Source organism: Lytechinus variegatus, chromosome 11, assembly GCF_018143015.1.
Source record: "Lytechinus variegatus isolate NC3 chromosome 11, Lvar_3.0, whole genome shotgun sequence".
Classification (NCBI taxonomy): domain Eukaryota; kingdom Metazoa; phylum Echinodermata; class Echinoidea; order Temnopleuroida; family Toxopneustidae; genus Lytechinus; species Lytechinus variegatus.
The window spans coordinates 10,360,397-10,387,662 of record NC_054750.1 but is presented as its reverse complement, the minus strand read 5'-3'; the positions used below and the strand labels follow the sequence as shown (position 1 = coordinate 10,387,662).

Here is a 27,266-nt window from a genome sequence, read left to right as displayed (position 1 = left end):
GCCCATTTGCCAATTTGGAACAAGGTGACACGTTTTTGTAGTATGACCCATTAATTTTGGATGCAAAGCCTTAAGAAAAAATTAAAAATACAATAAAAAACAAAAAACAAATGTACATACTATGGCATAATTTGAGATTAAAGTTTATCACTTGACGAAATACTTGATATATCACCAATGTATACATTTATAGCTTGTTTTTATTCCATTTAGGCTCAATTGAAACAAAACTGACTTGATGTAATCATTCTTTTATGTGTCTCGGTTTTCTTATATCTTGTAGCAAGTAATAGCTCCGTTCACAGACTTCAACTACAGACATACTGGAGATTCATCTGAATCTCAAGCAAGGTAAGATATTCATAATAAAATCAAATATGTTATCAATCACTAATTAAGAAAAGAAAAATAAATGAATTAATAAGTGGTATTTATTAATTTATTTATTTGTTCATTCATTTATTTATTTGTTTGTTTGTTTGTTTGTTCGTTCATTCGTTCGTTCGTTTGTCTGTTTATTTATTTATTTATTATTTAAGTATTTTGGGGGAGCTCTTTTATATTATGTGCTACACATTATAGAGGTAAACGTTTTATCTTATTTTGTGCAAGCTTAGGCAATAACATGCCATTATTTTAAAAGAATCAACAGTACCTTGAAGAAAAATACTTAAAAAATTCATATTGAGTGCATATGAACAGGTACAAGGATTTGTTTTGCTTCACTTGTAAGATTGATGATATAATATTGCTAAGATGAGACAGTATCCATTAGAATATCAAGGGCAAAACAGTGTGTTGTAATCCATCTTACATGTACATGTAAAGATGTATTGCACCTGATCCTATCCTCTATAGGCTATATGAGCTAGCTTCATTCACACCAGCAGGAATAAGTTTATTGGTACAATTTGAAACTATTTACTGGTGTCTGGGATTATGACTCAAGTATTGCTTCTGATCCTTATGGGTATGAGCTAGCCCATTCTCACCAGCAGACATTTGGGTATTTTAGTACTTACAGATATACAGGTTTTATTTTTTTTTCTGCGTGTGTTTATGTCATATGACAACAGAAAATTGTAGAATATCCTAAATAAAAAGCATGTTTGAACATTGTATCATTTGGTTCTAGCTTCAAACCAAAGTTTATATGAAATATGCAGGGCTTAGATTGTAAGTGTATAAATGCCCATTTTGCTTGGTAAAAAATACCCTTTTCCATAATTTCAGAACCCTGAAATTCTCTAAAATTCATATTGCTCGGGTAGTATATATTCATGATTTTGTGAATACAGACAGCATTGCTGGTTTTGTGAAATGTAATTTGGGCATAGTAAATTGATAATTATTTTCCCTCAAATTTACAGATTTTGAGTTCAATCTTGATAGCCTAATGTATTTACATTATTCAATACACCTTGACCTTTATTTGAAATGTTTCTTAACAAATTTTAGTAGTCAGAATGGGTTTTGGAGATGGTAATGGCAACAATGTACCTCTCTAAAACTTGTCTAGTAATCCCCCATCTAAACACCTTGAATAATTAATGATAATTTGTTAGGGCTGTCAAGCCTGTGGGAGATGTCGACCACATTCTCACTCTGTGGGAAGAGCTATGAAAGAATGATGAGATACAAAGGACAGCAAGCGTCTATGAGGGTGCATTCAAGCGACTAGAATCGCGTTTTTAAAGCCATTGCGCCTCAGTCATTTTGAACAGTGCCATCTCAAGATCCTGTTCTGAGTTCAGTGCTCCTTGATATGGTTGCGATCATTGGTTAAAAAATAACTGCATAGAGCGACAGTGCTCTATTTTAAAATCATCAGAAACTCCTAAATGTACTCCTAAAGGTCAAGTGCGCACCAAGTTCCACACTTTTTTCTCTTTTGTGTGCATGTTGTTTTTTGCATGATTGTATAGCCTCATATACTGTGTCAGGGAGTACTTATCCTGTAGTTTATTCATGTATTTGGCAGCTCACAACAAGCTCTATCAAGGTTTTTCTTTTTTGTACTTATTGTTGTGATCAAGCAATTTCTGATCTGTTATCAAATAAACATGCAACACTGAACACATGCATTCTTAATGCTGAAGAATTACATCTATAAAAAAAAAACACACAAAGGGATCTTTAAGATCCTATAGATGATGTAAAGGTTCAATTTGCAGTGTGCAGTGGCATATCTTGAAATGAAGGAAAATCAGCATTGACGAAAAATTGCTTGAATGCCCTCCTGTAGTAACTTTATATTTTGTTGCCAGTTTGATGTGTAATTCCAGCCTCAGAAATTGCATTAAGTGTGAACACAACCCTTGGCGGGAACATAACCACCTTTTAACTGAAACCACTGTGTGGGTTGGTTTGATGGTGAAAGAGAAATATCATGTCTGCTAATGTTTCCATTTTCAAGGCTGTGTTTATTTCACCTCTGCACAGTCCCATATATCCAAGAAATCGTCAAGATTGTCACCCACTCAATCTACGTCTTTCTCTCATTCTCATTGCCCCCATATCCTTCTCTTTGTCTTATCCTTGTCCTGAAAAAAAAAATCTTGTCCATTTCCCTCGTTCCATGTTCGTCTTTTATCCTTTTCTGTCTTATCTCTTTGCCGTTTACATTCCAACCATTGTCTATCCTCTTTGTCCCTCAATCCCTTCCCTTTTTCACCCCCTCTCTCCCCTCCCCAACTGTTCCCTCCCTATCTTCCATTTATTCCTCTCGTCCTCCCCTCCCTCCCTCATTTTCTTCCCTTTTTTTTATAATCACCCCACCCTCTCTCCTTACTTCCCCCTATCTCTGCCCTTGTATCCCCAGTCCAATTTCTCTACTTATCCATCATATGTTCCTATGCTTCTTCCCATTTCACCCCCCTCCCCTCTCACCCCCTCTCTTCCCTTTTCTGATTGTATTTGTATTTTATTTATTTAATCATGGTTAAAAAGCCTGCTTTGAGCTAGAAGCTGCTTTTCAGCAAGGCCGTGGACAAAAGATAATAACAAATAATATCAACATAAAACAAGCATACAAAAATAAGAACGAAAAACAATATAAATCAAAGCATGGATAAAATTCAATTGGCAAAAGTAAAATTGGAGTAAACAAAATGAAAAATAAATTGACGAAAATAATATACAAAGTTATGTCAAAATTAAGCATAAAAAAATGAAGTTATATAATGCAGTATCATCAATGGTGATCGATGTGGGGAATTGAATTAAGAAAGTGATATGAGACGTGCAAATGTAGTTGGGTTTTTCTCTAACCGGGTTGTTGCGGGTAGGTTATTGAATAATTTAGAAGCTGAATAAAGGGGACTGTTTTTTTAGATAATTAGAATGAGGCTTCGGTATTCTTGTGATTTAAGTGTGATTCGACTACAAAGAACACTGTCTCCTTGTTATCTCATCTTTGCCTTGAAGATATTTGCCCTATATTTTTTTACACTTGATTTGACTAGCTTTAAAAGTTGAATGTATTGCATACTCATTTAGTGATAATAGCAATGCTGATGACACAAGAGGACAATAATTAAAAATTTGATTTTTATAAATGTTATGTATAATTGTTTCTAATATTTCTTATATTTTATTTTCCATTTCTCTATTTGTCCACATTGAAGTGAGAAAGAGGGTCTATACCAAGCCAGTAGGATGGCTATTGTTACTCTGCTTAGATCATGGCCTGGTAAGTTTGCCCTTATTTACTTTTTTATCAATTTATTTTGTATTATCACTATCAGTCAAATTAACAACTTGTACCAATAAAACAAATTATGATCAGAACAAAATGATTGTTTTATGATGAAACCGATGTGCGCATCAAAGTTTGGTGCTCCAGTTTAAAATGGGTATCTCTCACATGTGTGTTGTCCTATTGTTGATTTTTTAAAATTATCCCTGGTGATTTTATTATCCTCAAGCCAAATTATTTGTTTTTTGTTTGCTTGTTTTTTTTTTGGGGGGGGTGGTGTTGTTAGGAGTGAAGTTTCGATAACATACATTTTCCAGGGAATAATTTTCTTGGTATCGCATTTCAATTTGCTTGACATTTTTGAAAGACTGCTATGCATATTAAATCTTTTGTTTTGCATATTTCTACATAGGACTGTACATTACTTACATGTAGTTGAGAGCATTTCTCTTATGACCAAAAATGTTGTTCAAATTTGTAAGCAAAATCATTCCCTGATTTTCTCTGTGATACATACAATACAATATGTACAATTCTCCAGAGATGTTATGATTTAGCAATATTGTTTTCATTTTAGTAATTTTTGTGAGGAAGTGTTTACATACGTGTTCACAGTCATTAATGAAATAATACTCAACAGATAGAGAGAGAGAGAGAGAGAGAATGAATGCTGCGTGTTTTCATTTTGAATGTTGCAAAGCAAAATCACTTGCTATTCTAAATTGGTTTAGTCACTTGTGAGGGATTATGTTTAATCTGAACCCTCAAAACAAGTAGCTGCTATAATTACAAGCAAGGTCAAAGAGTCATAGGGTCCATGTAGCACAAGGCTTACTGATTGATTTCAGGATTTATATTCATAATTGATTGTATTGAATATTGTGTGCAATCAACGTTAAAATGGGTGGTATGATCAATAGCTGTGTTCTGTGTAACTGGGTCTAGAAGACTCATTAGAAGCAGAGCACATGATTAACAGTAATCATTGACATGAATGAATTAGACATTTCGGGATTGAGGTTTGGGCAGGAAGGGAAAGTGACTCAAATAGAGAGAGAGAAAGAGAGCTCAGACGATTTTATCCCCATTAAAAACAAAAATACCAATTTTGGGGTGCTTGTGTGAAAAAAAAAACTTGTAATATTCCCAAACGAATACACCTGCCAATGAGTATGTTTTTTGTATACGCCCGTCCTAGACAGGACGTATTACGGTATCACGCTCGGTTTCCGTCCGTCTAACTGTCCGTCCGTTATCCAAGGAATCCAAGGAATTCTGTTGATTTTGAGGTCAGAAGGTCAAAGGGGAAGTTCCACTTTTTTTGCTTGACCAATAACTCCATTTTCCGTGTTACAGGCGGGCACATTATGTGCTCGCATTAGCGACACTCTTGTCACAACTTTCAAATGACTTTGGGCCGCCGACAGATAACTTTGCCATCTTCTCAGACTTTTAAAACATAGGTTACCTGCGTGTAATGCTATGCTGCCATCATTGGAGGTACCTTTGTAATACCCCTTTCATAAACCTATCCTCCAATTAGCCGCCTAAGAGTAATGCGGATAATTCAATAAAAATTGTGTTCACAAACTCCGAAAATAAGCCACATTATTTTTACGAGCGCCCGTCCTGAAAAAGGCGGATAATCGTCATGACAACTGGACACGCCCCCTCCGATGCGGTTGTGTTGGAAAAGGGTGACCTTGTGACCGCACCAAGGCAATTATCCGCATTATTTAGAAATACGTTCATAAACTCAAAATCTTGTCCCGATGCTGCTATTATGCGGATAATAGCAGCATCCAAATAATGCGGATAACTCTGGTCCTCCTCCAATTTTACGACCAAATTATGCTGCTATTAGCCGCATAATTGGGTTTATGAAATGGGTATAAGGCCAAGTTAATTTGAAAGTTAGACATTTCATTTTGCTCTCAAGACTTTCTTGAGAAATCAAACTAGGTCTAGGGATGTACTTGGGGGAAAACTTCATGCTATGTAGTCACAGGTGGGTTAGACTCAATCTGGCAATTACCTTGTTTATATTTGATAAAAAACACACTTCTCAAACAAATGTTCAAGGGATAATCTTTGTCTGTCAAGTGCTCTAAGGGCCATTTTTAAAGTAATCATAAATCATTACCAATAGAAGGTGCAAAATATCCAAGAAATAATTTCTTCTTGCTGAATAATGACAAGTTGGAAAAAGATTCAATGGCCTCTACACAAGGTTAGAATATGAGATGGTACTACATATAATGTATACCGCTTTACTTAAGCTTTAGACATGCTTTTAAATATGCCTGAAGACAAATTTTGTCTGGTAGACTTTAATTTCTTTCTTGATTTGAGGAGGAAAGTTGGTTCTGGTAATCTTTTTTTTTGGTATCCCACGTCTGGTCTCGTGAGTAGCGTCCTGTGATTGGGGCTTATTGACGCAACCATTGCATGTTTCCTCTCTACCTCTCCAGCAAAGCTTGGTGGAGACGGTTGCCATGGACACGGATGTTGTCGCTAAATCATGGTTGCCGTCTTGTGATCATGCTTCCCCATGATTCACGTGACTAGCGAGAGAGAGGATTGGAAAGTATCCTTCCTGTTATGTTCAGTATGACTGTTAATGAGAAAAAGAAATGAGAAGTTAATAGCATTGGGTTTAATAATTTTTCAAAGCCTTGGCTGAGTATACATGTAAATCAACACAGGAATACTGGGCACATGCGCAATTTACATAATTTTAATCTTGCCCTGATTTCTAGGGAGAATGGATGGGTCATTTCTCTTCAATTTACTTCTTTTACTTAATAGAATTATGCATATCTAAAAAATTAACCACCAAATATCAACTAGAAAGTGCTTTGAGCATTTCATTATTTTTCTGAAATAAACTTTTCATTGTGAATGAAAATTATATAAAGTATTTTTTGATGAATCATACTACAAATTGGTAATACCTTAAGGTAATTACTATCTTAATTGTTATTTCCAGACAGTTATGAATGATTTTAGCTGATGAATTTTTGTGAAACAGTTGGCTATCCATAGTTAAAAGTAAAAGACAGTAGTTGCAGCAAATAATTATTTCATGAGAAAGTCTTTTGAATCAAGGTTTAATAATTGTCAGAATATCATCATACATCTAGATTGGTACATTAATGTAAACTTATCTGTGTAAAAACATGAAATATTCGCTCAAAATCAAAAATTTTGATGATCAATAACACAGAAAAGCATATGTGGGACAGTGTATTAACATTGCTTCGAAAAATACCCGACAATAGATATTTGATGGAATTCCATGCGTATTTTGCTCATTTCTCAGCAATTATGCATTTTCTTCCAGAGTTATTTGGCACATATTTAAAATTTGTACATACAAACACTTTGGGAGTAATTTCATTGGATTCTGTTAGAACTCTTTTTGAAATCGTTACCACAACTGGTATAATTTATTTTCAAACCACAGCTTTAGACCAGTGTTCAGAATACGGGCCATAGTTGGTTTGATGGTACTCTTGTGTATATCTTGAGTAATAACTGAGCCCTGGAATTGTAAAGTTTTGGTTATTCCCATCTGACTTTTCTATTTAATGTGATGAAATTAGCAGCTTAATCAGTGATTTTGATTTTGAATTCTAGATGAAGAAACTAAATGCCTTTCTTAAACTTTATTTTGTGTAGGCCAGCTTTGTTGAGTATGCTTCTTAAAATGGGGATATCCCTTTAATTTGTTTATTTACTATCGGTATGAGTCAGCGTCATCGGGTTGTTTTCAAGTGGCCGGGCCGAGTGATAGTTTCCTCGTTATTTAGGAAATGATTAATCTAGGACGCCATCCCATGGCCAGTTTGCCCCCTCCTGTCTATTCCCTTTCCCCACCCTGCCCCTAAATGTTTTATTCGAGTTATTTTGTCTGTAGTATGTTTTACTACGCTGTTGGCTGTTGTGTTGCATAATGATCTATTAAAACTATTGTCTCATTGATATATACATGTAGTTTCCTTAATTTCAAGGAACCACACATGAAGCATCATTTTTAGCCAGTGAGCTCCTTCAAGTTCTTCAGACCCCCCCCTCTCCCAATCTCCCCAACTTTTTTTCCATTTATGATAATCTACATTGTACTTGTGTATTACTATCTGTTGTATTGGATGCCACTATGTATTGTTATGTATTGATTTTATGATAGTATTTCTTAATGAATTTGGATTGGTCCTTGGCGTGTAAAGGAAAGTATTTATCCCCTCACATAGCACCAACTTAGGCCTCATCCAATCTATTTCGAGTCAACCCCCCCCCCTTCTGCGCATTATGATATGATACTATTTCATGTACTGCAAGAGAATGTGTTTATATGTAAAGTATTGTCTGTGTGTAATAGTGAGAGACACAGATCAATGAATGTTTATATTCAGGCATGGTACCAAGAGGAATGTTGACACAGGATATTAATATTTCTTCAAGGATATATCCTGAACTACTTTGTGTTCTCTCATATACATGTACAAATATTTCACTGTGATCTAAGTATAGGTATATACCTGCATGCATGTATATTTACTGGTATGATAAAGCTGTAAGATCCATATTTTTAGCTCTGCTTTTGACTGGATACATGATCCATTTTTTTTACTGCATACATGATCTTTTTTCAGATAAATACACTGAGTGCATCATACAGGCGGGGACCTACTTTTCACAACTTGAATTTCTGCAACTTTGGATAAGCTTTAACATTTCAACAAATGGGGATTTTCCAGGGCTTTTTATTTGAGTTTCCAGTGCTTTTAAGAGCATCATTTCAGGGGCTAAATCGCCCCTGCCGCAATGTAATTGTTTCCTTTGAATCGTATCAGCTTGCTGATCAGTGAGCTCAACTGAGCACATTCTTGAGTAAAAAAAGTGACTGTTAAGGAAGCCAAATGTAAATGGGGAAAGGATATTTCATAGATAAGGTTTATCAACTAATGAATATGCTGTGAAGTGGCCAATAAGGTACATATATTGTTGTCTCAAATGGCTTGTAAACATATCAGTGAGCAGATCTATAAAAATTGAACGATAATTAGATCACACGGAAGCCATGTGCACATGATGTCATGTAACGCATGAGTAATACGAGTCATTCTAAAACAGACCTCGAGATAGCCCAAGAATAGCACAGACCTCTACCACGTTTCTAAAATAAGCCAGTCGTGTAATGTATCATTCTGCCCTGGCCAGTGTCACTGACAGCTGTTCTAAGAAAGGACTTGACAGCTTTCGCATGCAACGTGTTGGATTTCTTATCTCTTGGTTCCCAAAGTACAATTCCATGATAGCTTCCAATCAATTTTTCTTCATCATGTTCATGTCAAGATATTGATGTTTTTAAATAGACTCGTAGTGGTGTTATAGGGTCTTGATTTTCCGAGTCCGTTAAGTTTCCTTTGTCATCGACTCATCGTAGTTCAGAAACATAGCTCCCGCCTCATATCCCATGTTGATTTTTTTATATTTGGAATATTTAGGTGCTCTACAACATTTGGTGAAAATGACATGGATTTCATTTTATCTGACATGTGACGCCCTTTAGACATTCCATGTTTTATTATTATGTAAAGTGCAACAAACTCAATAAACTTCTAGGCTATCAACTTTGATCATCAGTCCTACATGTATTTATAGTTACTGAATACAATGTTGATGTAATTAGAGACCTAGTGTAGTGAACATTAACCTTGCATTTTATCAGTTTTCCATGTATGGTGATATATTTGGTTTTAATGTCATTATATACCCAGTCATACTTCACGGTACCATTTAATATCACAATATAAACACCTCATAAGGTCAGGAGATCTGACTTACATTATGGTTTTGGAATTTGGTATTGTATCTCAAAATTACTCCAATGCATTGCATAGGCCATCATTTTATCTTTTTCATAATAAAATCAATTTTAGTTAGAACAACTTCTACATACAGCATTAAAGTGATGAATGAGATTGTCATGTGCATAAATAATCAATACAATTTGTGATCTATAAAGTTCACCTCAGAAGAATAGGTCTGCAGTATATGTAAAACTATTGAGAATACTATCTTACATGTAAATGCCACTCATCTATCTATGGAGGCACACATAATTTTTTTAAAGTGGAATAAACCAGACACCACATTGATCACTCTAAATTTGTTTTCACACCTCTGAGCAGTGTGAACACACCGATGATGTACAGTGCCCATGCAGTATAGATAACCCTATATTGTCCTTGATTGCTGTAAGTGAAAAACATCCTCTGTATGATATGATTCAGTATGACAACAAGGTCAATCTGCTTCACATGCTGGCATTCATCAAGGACAGCGATGGTCAGTTTGGCATGCCATACAGGAGTAAGGTGCTTTCAGACGAGTCTACAAGTACTTTACCTAGTCTACAGGCATAGACCCCGAATGAAACTTTGATCAACAAGTGGGTCTTCATGCAAGACTAGCACATATGAAAGTTGCTGTTTTAAGGGCTTTCAATACACAACCATTGTAGGCTGCGCATTCAGACCCTTTCATTCAAGTGAAGGGTTTGCACAACAGACTACACTTTACCCTAGTAGGAGAGCTGCTCCTGACACAGGCAGATGGTATGGAGTCTAGTCTCTGCACCAGACATTGTGTAATTTGTTGAAGTGTCAAATTTGAGTCTGTGCATGAAAAAACTACTTTCAGACCTGCTTGAAAACTGAGAATACATGATAATCTCTGATTGGTTAGTCTACCGGATCTACCTCGATAAAGCCTGGATTACACCGGACCCAAATTAATTGCAAATCCATCTGAATCCACGTAATCAGGTGGTTTGGGAGTATATTGTTCTCCCTCCACAAATGCGAGAAAATTCGGGAACATACAAATCCACGGAAATCATCTGAATCAGGCCATATTCGAGCAGAAATGGTCCGAATTTATTCAGAATTCGGTTTTGGTGTAACCTGGCCTTAAGAGAATATCAGGTATTTTTGCCAGTGTGAAAGCAAAATAGACAGAAAGAAAAGACCTGCTAATCAGCAGGTACCACGGAGGGGTAGGAAAGGATGGGAGGGGGGTTATGGGGGAGGGAGGAGGCTTACAGATAAAAAGAGATAGGCCTATGTAATATGAACTACAATCTTATTGAGTGAAATTCCTACAACTAACAAACTTCTGTAGGCAAAAGAGAATGCAGTAAATATGTCAGAGTACATTTGCGGTGATGACCAATATTGACAGGCTACTGTGATTAGGTTATGCAGTGTAACTTGGAACAAAAAACAGATTGCTGGTTTGGTGCCAAACTTGTGGTTTTATATTTATAGTGGTAGGAAGTGAATACCTGTGCCATATATATGAATAATCATCTAATGTAGGTCACTACTGTGTGGATGGTTTTTAATATTGGACAGTGTGTAAGAGTGATATTCCCAGACCATGACAAATGAAAAAAAAATCTACATCAGTACAGTGTATAAATACATGTTGGTGCTTCATTTTGTTCATACCCATTTCATCACAGAGAATGCCTGGTAATCTGATCAGAATTCTACTTAAGATCGAAAGTTATATAAAGATATTTTGCCAGAGTGAAAGAAAATTTTGTGTATTGTCATTGAATGAAAGATAATACCTGCAACTCAGTAGGTACTTTCAACATCATCATTACCATCAACTCATCTCATTATGCGATAATTACCACTAGTTTCTTATTCCTTGTTGTTTGGATGGGTTCATGACACTTTCCTTTGTGCGATACTGCCATCTGATGCAGTCGATGTTCTGAAAAGAATTACTTTAAAGTTTAGAGGTTTGAGCTTTTTTATGAGAGGGAAATTATGCATTTTTAGCAATGGGAAAAGAAGAAGCACAATAAACACTAATAACTGAAGAATTTGCTGCTCATTTGGGGTTTTAATTATGAAATAAACAAGATTTTTGTGTAGATAGACTGTTTAACCACAGCACATGTATACACACATACTACAAATCACAAGATGGTAAATTGGTCTATCTTCTGGATTTACCATCTTACCCCAATGCACAACATTCTCCAGTGATATTCGAGATAGACCGCTTTACCATCTGACGGCCATGTGACGTGGCGGTAAGCTGGTCTAACTTGAAGATAGACCATTTTACCATCTGACAGCGATGATTAAAAAATTTCAATTAAGAAGGTTAAAAGATTTATGTAAAAGATAGCTCATTTTACCTCCAAACGATATTACTGACAATGGGCCAACTCAAAGATGGACCATTTTACCATCAAATCTGAAGGAAAAATAAAAAAAGTACCAAGATAGCGGAAATTATCTCTAAATCAAGACATGATGGGATTTTCTCGATAGCCCCATTGGAAAGAGCACCCTTACATTACAAGAAAAGTGAATTTACCTCAAAAAGTCAAATTTTAGAGTTAGACTGTTTTACCATCTGACGGCCGGATAGTTAACTCTTGATTTTATTGTTTGGACAATTCCATATACACACTCCCCATAGTGCGATAGTACTAACTCCTGGTTTTATTTTTGTTGCTGTAGGTATGATACGGCTATGTAGATCTGATGCCACTGGGTTACAGTCCCTCCTTGCCATCCTGTGTGTACACAATGATGAAAACAGAGTAAGTGTCTTACCATCAATCTGCAAAAAGTTTCCAAGTACTACATGAATTTAACTTAAATTGTCAACTGCATTAAGAATGTGCTTCCCTAAAGTCTGTGGTTGATATCAAGTTTGGTATTGATGCTGGTATTGGTGATAAAAGAAAAAATTATATTACTTTTCCTAGCTCCAAAATGTTTGGTCTCATCTTGGTCTAATACTTATATTTAGTCTAATTCTCATTTTCTTATACCCAGTTGGTCTAAGTTCCACTTTTTTAAACATTTATTAAATGAAAATTCAGTTCATAAATAGTTCACCTAACCATATAGATTAATGCTGTTAGACCTAGTGGAGGTTTATAGACGAAATGTGTAAATCCTAACTATGAATTACACAAAGTGGTGCATTACATGTGCTGAATAGTTATTAGACCAAATGGCTATTAGACAAAATAGGATTACACCAAATGGGATGAGACCAAACGGATAGTAGAGGAAGTGGATGTAGACCAATCATCAATTTAGTACCCAAATTTCTTGCAGTACATGTTCATTTACCTTACCCCAAATTTCATGATTTTTTATCGTATTTCAGCGATACCTCCTGGAAGTGCTGTATGACATCTTTTACCTGCCAATTCCTGAATGGACAGAGGACTTTGCCACAGCACTACAGAGTATAGGTAATTTCTCCTTTGTTTTGTATGTGAATAAAAATGATTATTGCTATTTATTTTGGATGACCCAACATGGTTATGGTTTTAAACCATACTCCAGGTACTAATTTCCTACAGCATAACATTCATCTATTTTGTTCTGATCTCAACTGAGGTGAAGGAATATGGGGACTTGTCAGAAATTTAACTTCTGAAGGTATCCATGGCAAAGAAGAAGAGCGTAATGGGGTTCATGGTACACCATGTATTCTTTCGGGGGCATATGTTGGTCCTGAAAAGGACCACCCAAACTCTAAGTCTGTCTTCAGGAGAATTTATTCTTTGAAATGCGGTGTGCGTTACATGTACAGTTGCTCCCCTAGAGCTAGGGTGATTATACTGCACTTTCATAGAGTGCTCAGAGACTTCTGATAAATTCATTTCTCAGGATTTGTCTTTTTATAGAGTATTCATTAAAAAAAGTGTTAGGATGTGGATTGTTGTGAGGTTTAGTTTCAAGGTTGAAGGTTATTTTTTTTTTTTTGGCTTAATGAGCAGGTAACCCAGTAGGGCAGATGTTATCAGAGCAAACGGCACAAAATCATATATTTCTGTTGTCTCTTTTAGTATATGGGATCAATTATACATTTTTATATATATTCAGTTGTTTCTGATTTTCTGATTTTTTTTTTTATTTTGGGGGCCCAATTTCAAGAATGAAATCACTTTATGACTGCAGCTTTGATGTTAATGATATCCCTATCACACAGATTCTTGCCAAATGAAAAGTTCCTGGAACCTCACAGAAGGTTTTGTTGTTGCCGAAGCTTTGGACCTGCTTCCAAACAGGGCCATCACCAGACCAAACCTGACAGAGAACCACTTAGCCCTGCTCCTCCTTGCCTTTATTAATGCTGGTCTACTAGAGGTAAGGCACTTCTTCCTGCAGGAATTTGCCTCAGCATCTTTTTCTTTCTAATCCTTGGACCGTTTCGTCAACCTTTTGGTCTGACAAGTTGTCAGATCTGACAACTTTCCTTGATGTTGAATGGTTAAGAGCAGTGTTACTATGGTAACTGTCAGATGAATCTGAACTTGTCGGATAAAAGTCTGACAAGTCCTTTCATAAAATGCTCCCTTTACCGCATTTAAAAGGGAAGTTCTCCCTGACAAAAAGTTTATTGCAAAAATAGAAAAATTAATTTAGGATATTTCTGAAGGTTTGAGAAAAATCCAACAAATATTAAAACATTTTTAGATTTTTTTTAGTGACATCATATGCAAGCAGCTTCCCCACTTTAGTTTTTAAAAAATCAATGAATTGTCATTTTCTCAAAAACCTGAAAATGGTTTTTGTCTCACCTGCGAAGCAAAGTGAGACTATAGGCCGCTTTTCCGACGGCGGCGGCGGCAGCGTCATCATCAAATCTTAACCTGAGGTTAAGTTTTTGAAATGACGTCATAACTTAGAAAGTATATGGACCTGGTTAATAAAACTTGGCCATAAGGTTAATCAAGTATTACTGAACATCCTATTAGAGTTTCATGTCACATGACCAAGGTCAAAGGTCATTTAGGGTCAATGAACTTAGACCATGTTGGAGGAATCAACATCGAAATCTTAACCCGAGGTTAAGTTTTTGAAATGTCATCATAACTTAGAAAATATATGGACCTAGTTCATGAAACTTGGACATAAGGTTAATCAAGTATCACTGAACATCCTACATGAGGTTCACGTCACATGACCAAGGTCAAAGGTCATTTAGGGTCAATGAACTTTGGCCAAATTGGGGATATCTGTTGATTTCCCCTCATAACTTTGAAAGTTTATGGATCTGATTCATGAAACTTGGACATAATAGTAATCAAGCATCACTGAAAATTTTGTGCAAGTTTGAGGTCTCATGATTAAGGTCAAAGGTCATTTAGGGTCAATGAACTTTGGCCGAATCTGGGGTATCTGTTGAATTACCATCATAACTTTGAAAGTTTATTGGTCTAGTTCATTAAACTTGGACATTAGAGTAATCAAGTATCACTGAACATCCTGTGCGCGTTTCAGGTCACATGACCAAGGTCAAAGGTCAATGAACTTTGGCCGATTGGGTGTATCTGTTGAATTACCATCATAACTTTGAAAGTTTATGAATCTGATTCATGAAACTTGTACATAAGAGTAATCAAGTATCACTGAACATCCTGTTTGAGTTTCAGGTCACATGATCAAGGTCAAAGGTCATGTAAGGTCAATGAACTCTGGCCATGTTGGGGTTTTTTGTTGAATAACCATCATATCTCTGTAAGTTTATTGGTCTAGTTCATAAAAAGTGGACATAAGAGTAACCATGTATCACTGAACATCTTGTGCGAGTTAGAGTAGTATTCAAAGTCAGCACTGCTGCTATATTGAACCGCGTGATGCAGGTGAGACGGCCAGAGGCATTCCACTTGTTCTTGTACTTATCAATATTTCAACAAATTATTTCACACCTCATAATTTTTTTTTTCTCAGTCATCATGAACAATTAAAAAACCAGAATTTATGCATTTTATATTATATAACATATAGTGCAGCTGCTTGTATATGATGTCATAGTTAAAAAAAATAATAGTAATAAAAATAGAACTCTAGCAACTTTCTTAATCTTTGATGGATTGTCCTCATACCTTCACCAATGTCTTTAAGTTATTTTTTTCTGGTATTTTTACAACCAAGCTTTCTTCAGATTGAACTTCCCATTTAATCAAATCAATGAAGGGTCAGGACATCCACATAGATAATAGACACTAGTTTTGCTTAGCTACCTATAAATAGATAAGGTTTCAGTGACTGTCATTTGTTACATTCAATAAAATTCATAATTTCATATTTGATTGCATGTTTCATTTCATCACTTTTGATGGTATTTGCAACTTTTTCTTATACAATTACTTTCATCGGATTGGTTCACTGTTAATAGCATACAACTTTTGATGATTACAGTATTTTTACCAGTCATTGTGATTACTTTGTTTCATAATTGCATTCATTGTTTTTAAATTGGTGGCATTCATTACAATCTATTCAATTTTGATTGGATTGATTTCAATCGTTTCAGTGTTGATTGCATGCATAATCCGTTCATTTTGAATACTTTCATGTTGTAGAGTCTCGTTGAGGTGGTGACATCTGACAATGCTAATCTGTCCATTCAAGCTACCATTTTGCTTGGTGAATTGTTATATATGGTAAGTAAAAAGGGTTTTCTTTTTCAATTGAACAAACAAAAGGCATCTTCGCACTTGCATATACACTAGTGCACATCAGAACTGTTTATTGTATGTCATGTGTAATCTGCTGTGACAGAATTACAATTCCTACAATATGGGATACAAGAATACCCAGGGTACTTGTCAAATTCATTCTGTTATGTGACCTTGCCTCAGAATGTAATGTAGATCTGCCCCAGCATTATATTCTGAGAAGCTTGAGTTTTAGAGATTTTGGACATTTTTTTCCCTTAATTTTTTGTTTTACTTGTTATGGGCATCATTAAATATATTTCATGGTGAATACTCCCCAGGGAGTGGAGGATGTGCACACATTGTGTGCGGGAATGACTGATTGAATCCGATGACCGGGGTAATAATATATCTGTAAAGCGCTTAGAAACGTCGTTCCGATGGATTAAGCGCTATATAAAAGCGGATTATTATTATTTGCCTTCTCTCAAATTAAAATTGTTTTTTGCCATATGAGCGGAAAAAAATCACTAATTCATTGTGATTCAGCAGTAAAAACTTTATTTGAAAATCATTGACAGAGTAATGTTCAAGAGAATATACCAATCCATGGTGGTGATTTTTTAATTTATTGCTAATGAAGCATGAATGCTTGTAAGCAAGCAACCAGAGGACCGACGGCTTAAAGTCCTCTCCAAGGGACCTGGTAATGAGGATTAATGAGTTACCAAAGGGCACTAGCGGACCAAGTGGGAATCGAACATGGGCCACCGGAATCCAAACCCCCGCTCTACCGACTGAGCTATCGTGCCTCCTAATCTATTGTAGCCACCCTTAACTGGATGCCCACCTGAGTTATTATTGCTACCATTATGAGGTGCCTTGGAATATATTACTTATGAATTGTAATTGAGCTATGGTCAGCATTAAAATTGTTTCTAAATCCCTTCCACAGGCGGACAAGATACTACCTCCAGAATGTGAACAACATCATCACTGCCTACCGACACTCATGACACTTGCTGCATCTTTTGATGTGCCACTACTTCAGAGAAAGTAAGGCATCATTCGATTTACATCCTTTGTTATATCAAACAATCCTTTTGGAAAACAGCTGCTTGTTTGTTGCTTTGGGTAACATTATTGCCGATATATGAGTACAGTACATTTTGAAATTAAAAAGGAGGAAAAGATGCTTATTGGACCAGATAATGTTAGACTTGCTTTTATATATCTTGGACATCTCCATCTGCTTTTATATTATATATTTTTAAGGCATTTATTCTTTTTAGATAGATTAGACAATGGTTGAAATGCCCTTGTGTCTATGTTTAAGTGATGCTTGTGATGGGGTAGTCTTTTTTCAGGAGACACGTATTTCAGGATTTCTGATTTTTTTCAGTGGAGTTATTCATCATTTTTCCCTGATAGCCTTTTGAATCATTAAAGAAAAATAAAAGTAGTTGCAGTAAACACTGATTTCATGAGAAAGTCTTTAAAACCAGGCTTAATTGTCATTATATCATCGAGGATCTAGATCTGGTACAGTTACATAAACTGAACTTTGTGAAATCTTGGAATCTACGCTGAAAAATGTTCACACTGAAGATCACCAACACGGATAAGTGCACATGGGACAGTGTATTATTATTGCTTTGAATGTCGGCCCGACGCTTGACCCAATCCTGTGCTTATTTGTTAATTTCTCAGCAATTACACAAATTCTTCCAGAATTCTTTGGCACATATTGCTTATTCATACAAACAGACACTGTGGTGGTCATTTCATTGGATTCTGTATGAACTCATTATGAAATCGTTACCACAACTGGCATTTATCATTAAAATCAGCGCTTTGATATTTATCTTTTCCATCAGAGATAATGGAGAAGCGGTTTCTTGAAATTTGCTCTGGCGGCGATTGATGCAGTAGGAATTCCACACACTAATCGAATGACTAATCTCTACCTTTGATTTAACAATGTACATGTACCCTACCCTAAGCCTAGCCTGAAACCTAAAGTAAAATACTATTGCAACCCTAACCCTACATCTTGGAAGAAATGAAGCCCGGATCAATTGTCGCAAGAGCAAATATTGTGTCCAAAGGAGAAGCTGGGCACCCTTCAAATTTTTAAAAGCTACCTCTTAATCAAATAGCGTTTCATCATTATCATCAACATCTTCATTAGCCTCACCTTAATTTTAACAATCATCTTCTTTGTCATCACCACCACTACTACCACCACCATCAACATCACCACCATCATCTTTATATCCATTATACAGGGATTCAACTTTTCTAATTAAAGTCTGAATTTAGACTTTTAAAACATATTTTCTGTCATAGAAAAACACCTTTTTTATGACTTAAACAGGCCATTCTAGATGATTTTCACACTTTTTGTGAAGCCTTAGTGGCATCCCTAATTATAAGCTTATTTTTTCTTAATCATCTTCAGTCGTGCGAGTGCTGCGGTGACCAATCTCGAGCGGCATCACGAGATGAAGAAACGAGGAGTAATACCGTGCAGCCTCTATCTGGACCACATCCTCAGCAACTCAGACATGTTTGTCACCCAGAGGGTGGTAGCCGATAAGAGCAAGGATGTACCGGTGGTATCAAGGGTAAGCCACGCCCAGTATGGTAGTCATTTGAGGGTATGAGGGGGGTAAGGAGCCACACCCTATTAAGAGCTATGCCCATTGTGGTATCTTTAAAGTGTATCAGGGAATAGATTGAGAGCTTCACTGTAATAAGTGGAGGGATGCACTGGAAGTATCTGGGTTCACCATTATTAGAACACAATCTTTCTATTTCGGGTCATTTGGGGAGCCACACCAATCATGAGTTTAATATTTTATTCCTTTTTTTTCTGAAAGAATATCTTGTTTCTATTGTTATGGCTGTGGTATATAGGGTAAACCATGGTAGACATTTTATTGGTATGAGAAATACAGGGAGTCATACCCCCAACAAGTGCAAGGATGTTCTGGTAGTATCAGGGGTACACCACGCCCAGTATGGTATCTGTATGAAAGACATAGGAAGCCATGCCCTTAATAAGAGCAAGGGTGTACCTGTGATGGTATCAGTGTTCAACCAAACCCAGTACTAAAATTGTCTATGGCTTTCTATTTAGGGTCATTTTGGGGAGTCACGTCATTCATGAGTTTAACATTTTATTTGTTATTTTTCTAAAAGAATATCTTGTTTCTATTGTCACTATGTGATAGCTGTTTTCAGATTGAATTAGAGTTAGATTCCCCTTTTGTCTGAAGCTAGCTAGCCTTGTATATGATACATATGAACAGAGTGCTGAATGTTGAAATTGTGCATTTTGATATATACATGTACATGACAGTATTCTTAAAATCAGGCAATTCTCTACTTAAGGAATTGGGCTATGTTTCCTATAAAATGGTGTACTATTTCGGAGCTAACTCTTGGTCATTGTAAAGTTTACTGCATTGCCTCTTGTTTGTTATGAAAACATGAGAATTGCTTAGTTTCTGAATGATATTTGCAACGCAAGATTGTCGTTTTGTGGTCCATGTTGGGAGGATGAATAATTTGAAATGTGTTATCATTATTCGTTTCCATGGCACTCAACTAACTTGCATGGCTTTAATGTACATTGCATGAAATTGATTACATGTTTTCCATGATTAACCGTGTTACTAACAAATCAATCTCATATGTTTTTATTCATGCAATTATACATATATATCCCCCATTTTACCCTCAGTTTTTTCCCCTTCTTTTACATTTACAAGTATACCTATTCACTCTTAATGAATATTTGATGAAATTTACAATAGTAAATTCAGATTAGTATCATAATGGTTATTTTATTCTGTATTGATTTTTTTTTTGCTCATCAGAAAGTTAAATCATAGATTTGAAAACATGACAGTAATTACGTCATATGTTTGATGATAGCTAAATTATACTGTTCTCTGTGTAATGTAATATCCTTCAATGTATTATATTAAATTTTTGACAAACATTTCATTGAAACACATTCCTCTCTTAGATGATCAATTTTCAATCATTAAGAAATTTTTTTTATTTCTTCATAAAATTATTTATTTACTTAACTCTGTGACCTTATGTGCATTTTTCTTATGCCAATTTTCAACGTTAAAGGATTATACTGATTATATGTAATTGGTGTTGGATAATTAACGGCGCTAATTTTATCTTTCCTGAACTTGACTGAAAAAGTCGCGAAGCAGATCGTTCTCCTCACCCTTGGGAAAGTCATCGTCCTGGGACAAGATATCAAATCGGTCAACGCAGGTCTGTCCAAAATAAAACTCTTCATAATATATTCTTATTCTCTTTTTGTCTCCTCCTTATAAGGCTTCTTTGACAAAATTTGAATCATGCAAAATTAAATTGTAGTATTATTTGCAAATCTGTCCATTCCAAAGCAAAGACAAGATTTTGCTTGATTTAGTGTAACCTGCTGTCCAAATGTGTCAACCTAATTTTAAAGTGTATTTGTTGAAAAATGAATAAAAATGCAGACTTTTATTTCTTTAAAAATATTTCAAAATGTGCAAAATTATTTGTCAACCTTTGCAATGAGCTGATTTACTAAAATTTATTTTTGAAACCTAAAAAAACTTATAGCTATGAAACAAACTGATTGTTTTTGCATATAGGTAGGTGGAAAGCTAAAATATATTCTTTGCCATAAATTTGCCTAAAACCCGGCCTTAAATCTCAGTCATACATGTAGCAATACCAAACTGATTAAAAACCAGACTTATTCAAAACCAACGTAAAATTGACTTCACACTTCTCCGATTCTAATTGCTTCCAGAATTAGTTCTGATCGACTCCAGACAGACCCTAAACATGACTTTGAAAAATACTGGGTAACTAATTTCGATCAACTCCCAACTGTCTCCGAGCTGAACTTGCTACAAATTAACTCTGATAATTTACTGTACTACATGTACTCCAAGCCGACCCCAAAGTACTCCACATTGACTCTAACTTGTTGAAATCCCTTCTAGATTGACTCTAGAAGCTTTTAACTTATTGGTTAAGTAATTTCTGATTTGGCATTAAGCTGGATGATCTGTTTGATCCTTAGTAAGGTATGACTGAGATACATATAACCAAACTGTAGATATCAATAGATCTGCACCCTTTTGATATACATTTTCACATACTTAGCAAGCTTCTTTATTATCTTCATTCTCTTCTGGTTTTCAGTGAAATAAATAAAAAATAACCTCTTTTGAAGTGCAATTTCTTTCCCTCAATTTAAAGCTAGATTTAGAATGGGAGCTATGTTGATTGTAGGAGTAATAGATTCTTGTTTCTTTACAGATCATTCTGAAATAATCAGTTTTGTTTTCCTCTGCTCTCTTTTATTTTGATACTTTGTTATATACCCATTAAATTATTTCATATGTTTATATTTCTTTGTCTTATATTTTAGAACTATATAAGAGTACATATATATCTGATGTTGTATTTTTCATTGTCATTCTTATAGAAATGTTTAAATTGGAGTAAAGATGACGTGTACATGTACGTCATCTTATTTTTTTTTTTACTTCATTCTATTACACTGTGTTAGGTATAGATGAATAGTGTAAAGCGACTTACTACTATACACTTCTACAATTCGGTGGATTTACAACACGGTGCGGCTGCGCCATATATCAGTTGCAGCAGACGGGCCAAAATTTGCAATGCCTCATGGGAAAAAGTCAGCATGCATGCAATTATGCTGCGCTGGCCGACGTGGCTTGCATATTATGTTTACTAGCGTCCAGGAGATGGGAGAGAAGTTTGCCACATATTTCTTTGCGAAATTTAGACCGTTTTCGTGAATTCTCCCTCCACTTTCGCCGAATCGTCTTCATCTTTGAAGCATTACAGTGCACTAGCACCATGCGCCTGTGCCTGCACGCAATGTCGACCCCGAAGTTAGAAATTTTGCCTGTTCGCTGCAACCGATAAATGGCGCACCGTATTGTGAATCCACTGAATTAAGCGTAATTGTAAGTCTATGGAATACCATGAACATCAATTCTATCTCTTTAGGTTACACCTCCTGATCCCTCAGTTCTGTGATTTTTTGTTATTTTTTATCACTTTTATATTGCACCAGCTTTCATTTGCATGGCTCACATTCTTTGGTTTATTATTTGCATATTTTACATGCATGCTTGCATTCTCATTTGCATAATCTGCATAATCTTCATGAAAATTCTTGCATTAAAGCTACATGCATGTGTACTGATAATATGTTATCTTGTTTCTTGATAACCTTGATTGAAACACATCACCATTAATCTTACATCATGATATATTAATGATTTGGTTTAGAAAGAAATTGAAAATATAAGATGCAGATAAAATGCAAAATTAAGGAAGTAGACTTATTCTATTCAAAACCCCTTTTTCTTCATCAAAGTGTGGAGTATTCATTGTGTGATAATGAAATGGTATTGATTTGAGTATCATAGAAAAGAAAAGCAAAGCTTTATTGACTATGGCTGCATGACAAATATCAGGATAGACATAGAATTTGGTGCTGTTATCTGTTCAATGTAGATATGCATCAGTGGATGGATTATTTAATGTGGTTCCTATCTTACGTCTAATTGAATGAGAAACGTAGAAGTGTACAAGTTAATTGCTTGAGTTACTTTGCTTGATATCATCTATTGATATCTATGTCGATATCATATCTTATTCATGTACTGTATGCATAATTATGCAGATGACTGTTGATTGTGAATGGTTGGCTTCTTACGTACTGATGTTCATGGAAAATGAAGAGTTTAACACAAGGCTTACTTTATGTGCATGCATGAATTGTATGAACAACAATCTAGTAACAAGCTTGTATGGAGCATAGATATAGGCCTACATGTATTTTCTAAGACATGAAGAATTGCAGTGTGGGATGTGAAATGTGGTAAATGTCTTCTGACCGATCTTTCTTTATTTTCCTTTTGAGAAGTATAAACTTTGGTGTTTTTGTGTCTGTTGCTGTAAGCAAAGGTGTTTCTTCTCAATTTTTGTTGCATTAAAGACTAAGGTTTCCTGCCAATTACAAGAATACAAATAAGTCACCTAGGTTGAGTGCCTAATGGTGTAATGAAGGTGTACTATGGTGTAATCATGGCGTAATGATAGTGTCATAATGGTGTAATGATAGTGTCATGATTATGACTTGATGGTGTAATAATAGTTTCATGATGGCTTAATGATGGTGTAATGATAGTGTCATGATGGTGCTTTGATGGTGTGATAATAGTGTCATGATGGCGTAATGATAGTGTAATGATGGTGCGATAATGGTGTAATTATGGTGTAATGATGTTTAATGATAATCAAAATATTTCATATGAAACAGGAGAATGAGGATTCCGCAGTTCAGACCATGATCAAGGAAACCTTGGTCCTGACGACCAAAGACTACTCCGTCTGGAACTGGGAACTTATTGGAGGAGCAATCAAGGTATTAATATGAACTCTCTTTGTTTTCTCTGTCTCTTTTTCCTATTTATGCAATAAAACCTGTACATAAAGACCAGCCAAAGGTACAAAAATTGGTCTATAAAATAAAACACAGATGTGTGTTTCATAAAGTTGTGCACATACTGTAAGACAATTTGAAACCACATAAGTGTTCAGATGTACAATGGGTGGTTTCAAGTCCGAAGTTGGTGTTGGAACCACAATTTGGATTGCTTCCCCCAGCTCCAAAACCTATTCTGAGTTTATGAAACGGATACAGATCACATTATTGACACCCCAACAAATAGTGATTGACTTTTCAGGACTATTTTCATTTTATGTTTGGTGTTATAGTGGTGTAAAAGCACCAAACCAAAAGGTCAACAGTGAACTTGAAATCAAGCTATATGGTCATAATACTGCATGTACATGTAGATGTATATTTTCCAATGAGTCTTCCAAATGATTGGTTCCATATATATATACGCGGAATAATTTTGCTTGCCAAATTTAATTAGCATTTTTGGTTATGAGAGAAAAACACACAATTAGGTTCTGTAAAGTCCTATGTAAGTATCTCCTACACAAAAAAATCTGTATAGCAGTCTTTGAAAACTGTGGAGTAATTAGCAATGCAATACCAGGAAAATTATTCCCTGATAAAGCATAGGGTTGTTATCTTTCATTTACATGCTATTTACATGTTGATACTAAGTATAACAGGTGGGTTGGATAAGTGATAAGATTAGAAACTAGTGAACCAGGAATTCAAGTTCATGTAGGGAGGTCATGACATGCAATTAACCTACTTTTCAATTTTTGTGTAATTCTTCAGAGCTCTAATTGCATAAAGCTTTAATTGAAGCCAGCGTAGAAGATGCATGTAATTCTATCTGATTAAATTCTACGATTATTTCCTAAACTTCGATCTTGCTTGAATTTTAATCAGCAGATCCTATTGTCATGTATATCATATTATATTCCCATTAATAGTTAGCTTTAATAAATGTTTCCAGTCAAAACCTTATTTTATAAGGTTTGCTAATTACAAGGCCTATTCCTTTCTCACTGTTCCTTTCATCCAATGAATACATTACTATAGCAGGGGATATGAATTTTAATATTTGTATAATGTTGACATCTGCTGTTGGTGTTTATTTTATATATTCTTATGAGTAAATAATTGAATTGAAGTTTGAGCCAGGTCAAGTTGATGTGAAAATATCCAGACATATTTTACCATTTTTTATGTTCTGTTTTGCAGAAAGGAGGGGCGACTTTGAAGAAATTTGAGGATGCTAATGTTAACAGGTAAGAAACAAAAATTATGGTGTGTCACAAAGTCTGAGCTGGATTTTAGTTGGGCAACAATTAGTTTGTGTAAAAGTGTTGAGGTTTTCACAATTTTTACACCATTTGATAAATGTTACCAGAAAAATGATGTGCAGTATAACAAAACAACAAAAAATGTGTAATTTGACTATCAATTGAATGCATTAAAGATGGCAAATGTCAGGGGATTTTGTTAGAATGAGATAGATAGATAGATAGATAAATGGTATTTATTGTGATAAAAATTCAATTAGCAGCCAAAGGCTGAATTGCATGAATTTGTACATAGTAAAATCTTAGTAAACAAACAAGCGAAACAGTAAAAAAAATAACAAAGTATGCTAGTGTATAATACTGGAAAGGGGATACAAAAAGAAAAGCATAGAGAGGGAGAAGTAATGTCAAATACAGGAATGGGGAAAGGTTAGGAGTAGACTAGATGTATATACCTTTAACATAATGCACATTTTAACATAAATATATATTTAACCAATTTTGAATGAATAACAATACATGTAGATTGAAGAGAGGATTGTATGAAATTACTTGCTTTGTAGAAAAGAAAAAAAAATAAAGCTATTAATTGGGTGGAACTGAAGGAGGAAAACATGTATAAATATTATAAATAACTGAAGGAGGAAAACATGAATTCTTTGGTTAGTAAAATTTGTATATCCTTTGACTGCTTGGTGACCTTATGGTAGGAGTATGATGGGGTACATTATAGAAGTGTCATAGTTAAGTGATTCTCAATTTAACCTTTCAATCATATGGTCGTGGGTTCAAATCCTACACCATGCACTGAATTCCTTAAAGGGATGGTCCAGGTTGGAGATATTCATATCTTAATAAATAAAGTAAAATTCACATGGCAAAATGCTGAAAATTTGATCAAAATTGGATAACAAATAAAAAGTTACTGAATTTAAAAGATTTGCATTATTCTGGTGAACAGTTCTAGGCATGTCTTTATGAATATTCATAAGGTGGGGTGATGATGTCATATCTCCACTTGTTCTTTTGTATTTTATTATATGAAATTAGGTTTATTCCAAATTTTAAACCAAGAACTAAAACAATTGGATTGACAACTGATTAAGTGCATTAGTTATTTATTGCCGCAACTTTTTTCATCATAATGGAGACACATCATTTACACATGCATGAAAAAATGAAACATTTATGATTTCATGTAATAAGATAAGAAAAGGGAAAGTGGGGATGTGACATCAGCCCACCTACTGAATATTCATGATGATGTGCATTTACAAAATATTGCTAAACTTTAAAATTCAATAACTTTGTTATTTATTATCCGATTTTGATGAAATTTTCAGCGTTTTTGTCTGTGGATTTTACTCTATTCATTTAGATATGAATATTTTCAGCCCGGACCATCCCTTTAAATTTATCCATATTGTGTTACACTAGACCCTAGGTGAAATGAATGGGTACCCGGTAGAATTCATTCCTTGAATGCTTGAGCTGCCCACAATGTGTATGGTGGCTCGGTTACAACCAGGTAATTTTTGGAGTGTGCATATTGTTGTAGCTGCACTTTATAATAATTATTATGGTACATCTGACTATTTGTCTGTAACATAAGATTGTTACGTTATGTCATTGTGATCAGATTTTTTCGTCGGTTGGTTGAGTTCTACAAGCCGATGAGTAAGCAGTACTCTGTGATCAGTCTCGGGCAGGAACTGGGCCGATCTAGTGAAATCCAAAGCTATACCATCATTGGATGTCAGCTACTCAACTTTCTTCTTAATTGTGATGAAGTAAGTCTCATTCTCCAGGGTTTTTAAATGGAGTTGGTGGTGGTGATGCTGGTAATAATGATGGTAGTGGTGGTGATGACAAGAATGATGATGATGATTGATGGTGATGATGATGATGATGATGATGATGATGATGATGATTGATGAGGATGATGATGATGATTGTGATGATAGTGATGGTGGTGATGATGATGATGATGGTGATGATAGTGATGATAGTGATGATGATGATGATGATGATAATGGTGATGATGATAATGATGATAGTGATGGTGGTGGTGATGATGATGATGTTGATAGTGATAGTGATGATGATAGTGATAGTGTAGATGATTATGATGATGATGATGATGATGATGATGATGGTGATGATGATGATTTGATGGTGTTGCTGATAATGAGTGGTTGTAATGCTGATGATTAGTGGGGTTGTGGTGGTGGTGTTGATGATGATGATGAT

The 27,266-nt window shown here is 35.2% G+C and overlaps 1 protein-coding gene across 2 annotated transcripts in view; it reads left to right on the top strand.

Annotated features, from left to right (window-relative positions):
• Nucleotides 1–27,266, top strand: part of LOC121424491 (rapamycin-insensitive companion of mTOR-like) — an 87,320-nt gene that overhangs the window by 44,969 nt on the left and 15,085 nt on the right. Inside the window, exons 9-20 of one of the 2 annotated variants that reach the window (XM_041620198.1) lie at nucleotides 284–351; nucleotides 3,627–3,691; nucleotides 12,250–12,332; nucleotides 12,911–12,998; nucleotides 13,742–13,899; nucleotides 16,122–16,202; nucleotides 17,152–17,252; nucleotides 18,658–18,823; nucleotides 20,424–20,498; nucleotides 23,587–23,691; nucleotides 24,955–25,001; nucleotides 26,656–26,806. In XM_041620198.1, the coding sequence (XP_041476132.1) occupies nucleotides 284–351; nucleotides 3,627–3,691; nucleotides 12,250–12,332; nucleotides 12,911–12,998; nucleotides 13,742–13,899; nucleotides 16,122–16,202; nucleotides 17,152–17,252; nucleotides 18,658–18,823; nucleotides 20,424–20,498; nucleotides 23,587–23,691; nucleotides 24,955–25,001; nucleotides 26,656–26,806 (1,188 nt within the window). The remainder of the gene's footprint in view (nucleotides 1–283; nucleotides 352–3,626; nucleotides 3,692–12,249; nucleotides 12,333–12,910; nucleotides 12,999–13,741; nucleotides 13,900–16,121; nucleotides 16,203–17,151; nucleotides 17,253–18,657; nucleotides 18,824–20,423; nucleotides 20,499–23,586; nucleotides 23,692–24,954; nucleotides 25,002–26,655; nucleotides 26,807–27,266) is intronic. The other variant, XM_041620199.1, reaches the window with a different exon arrangement.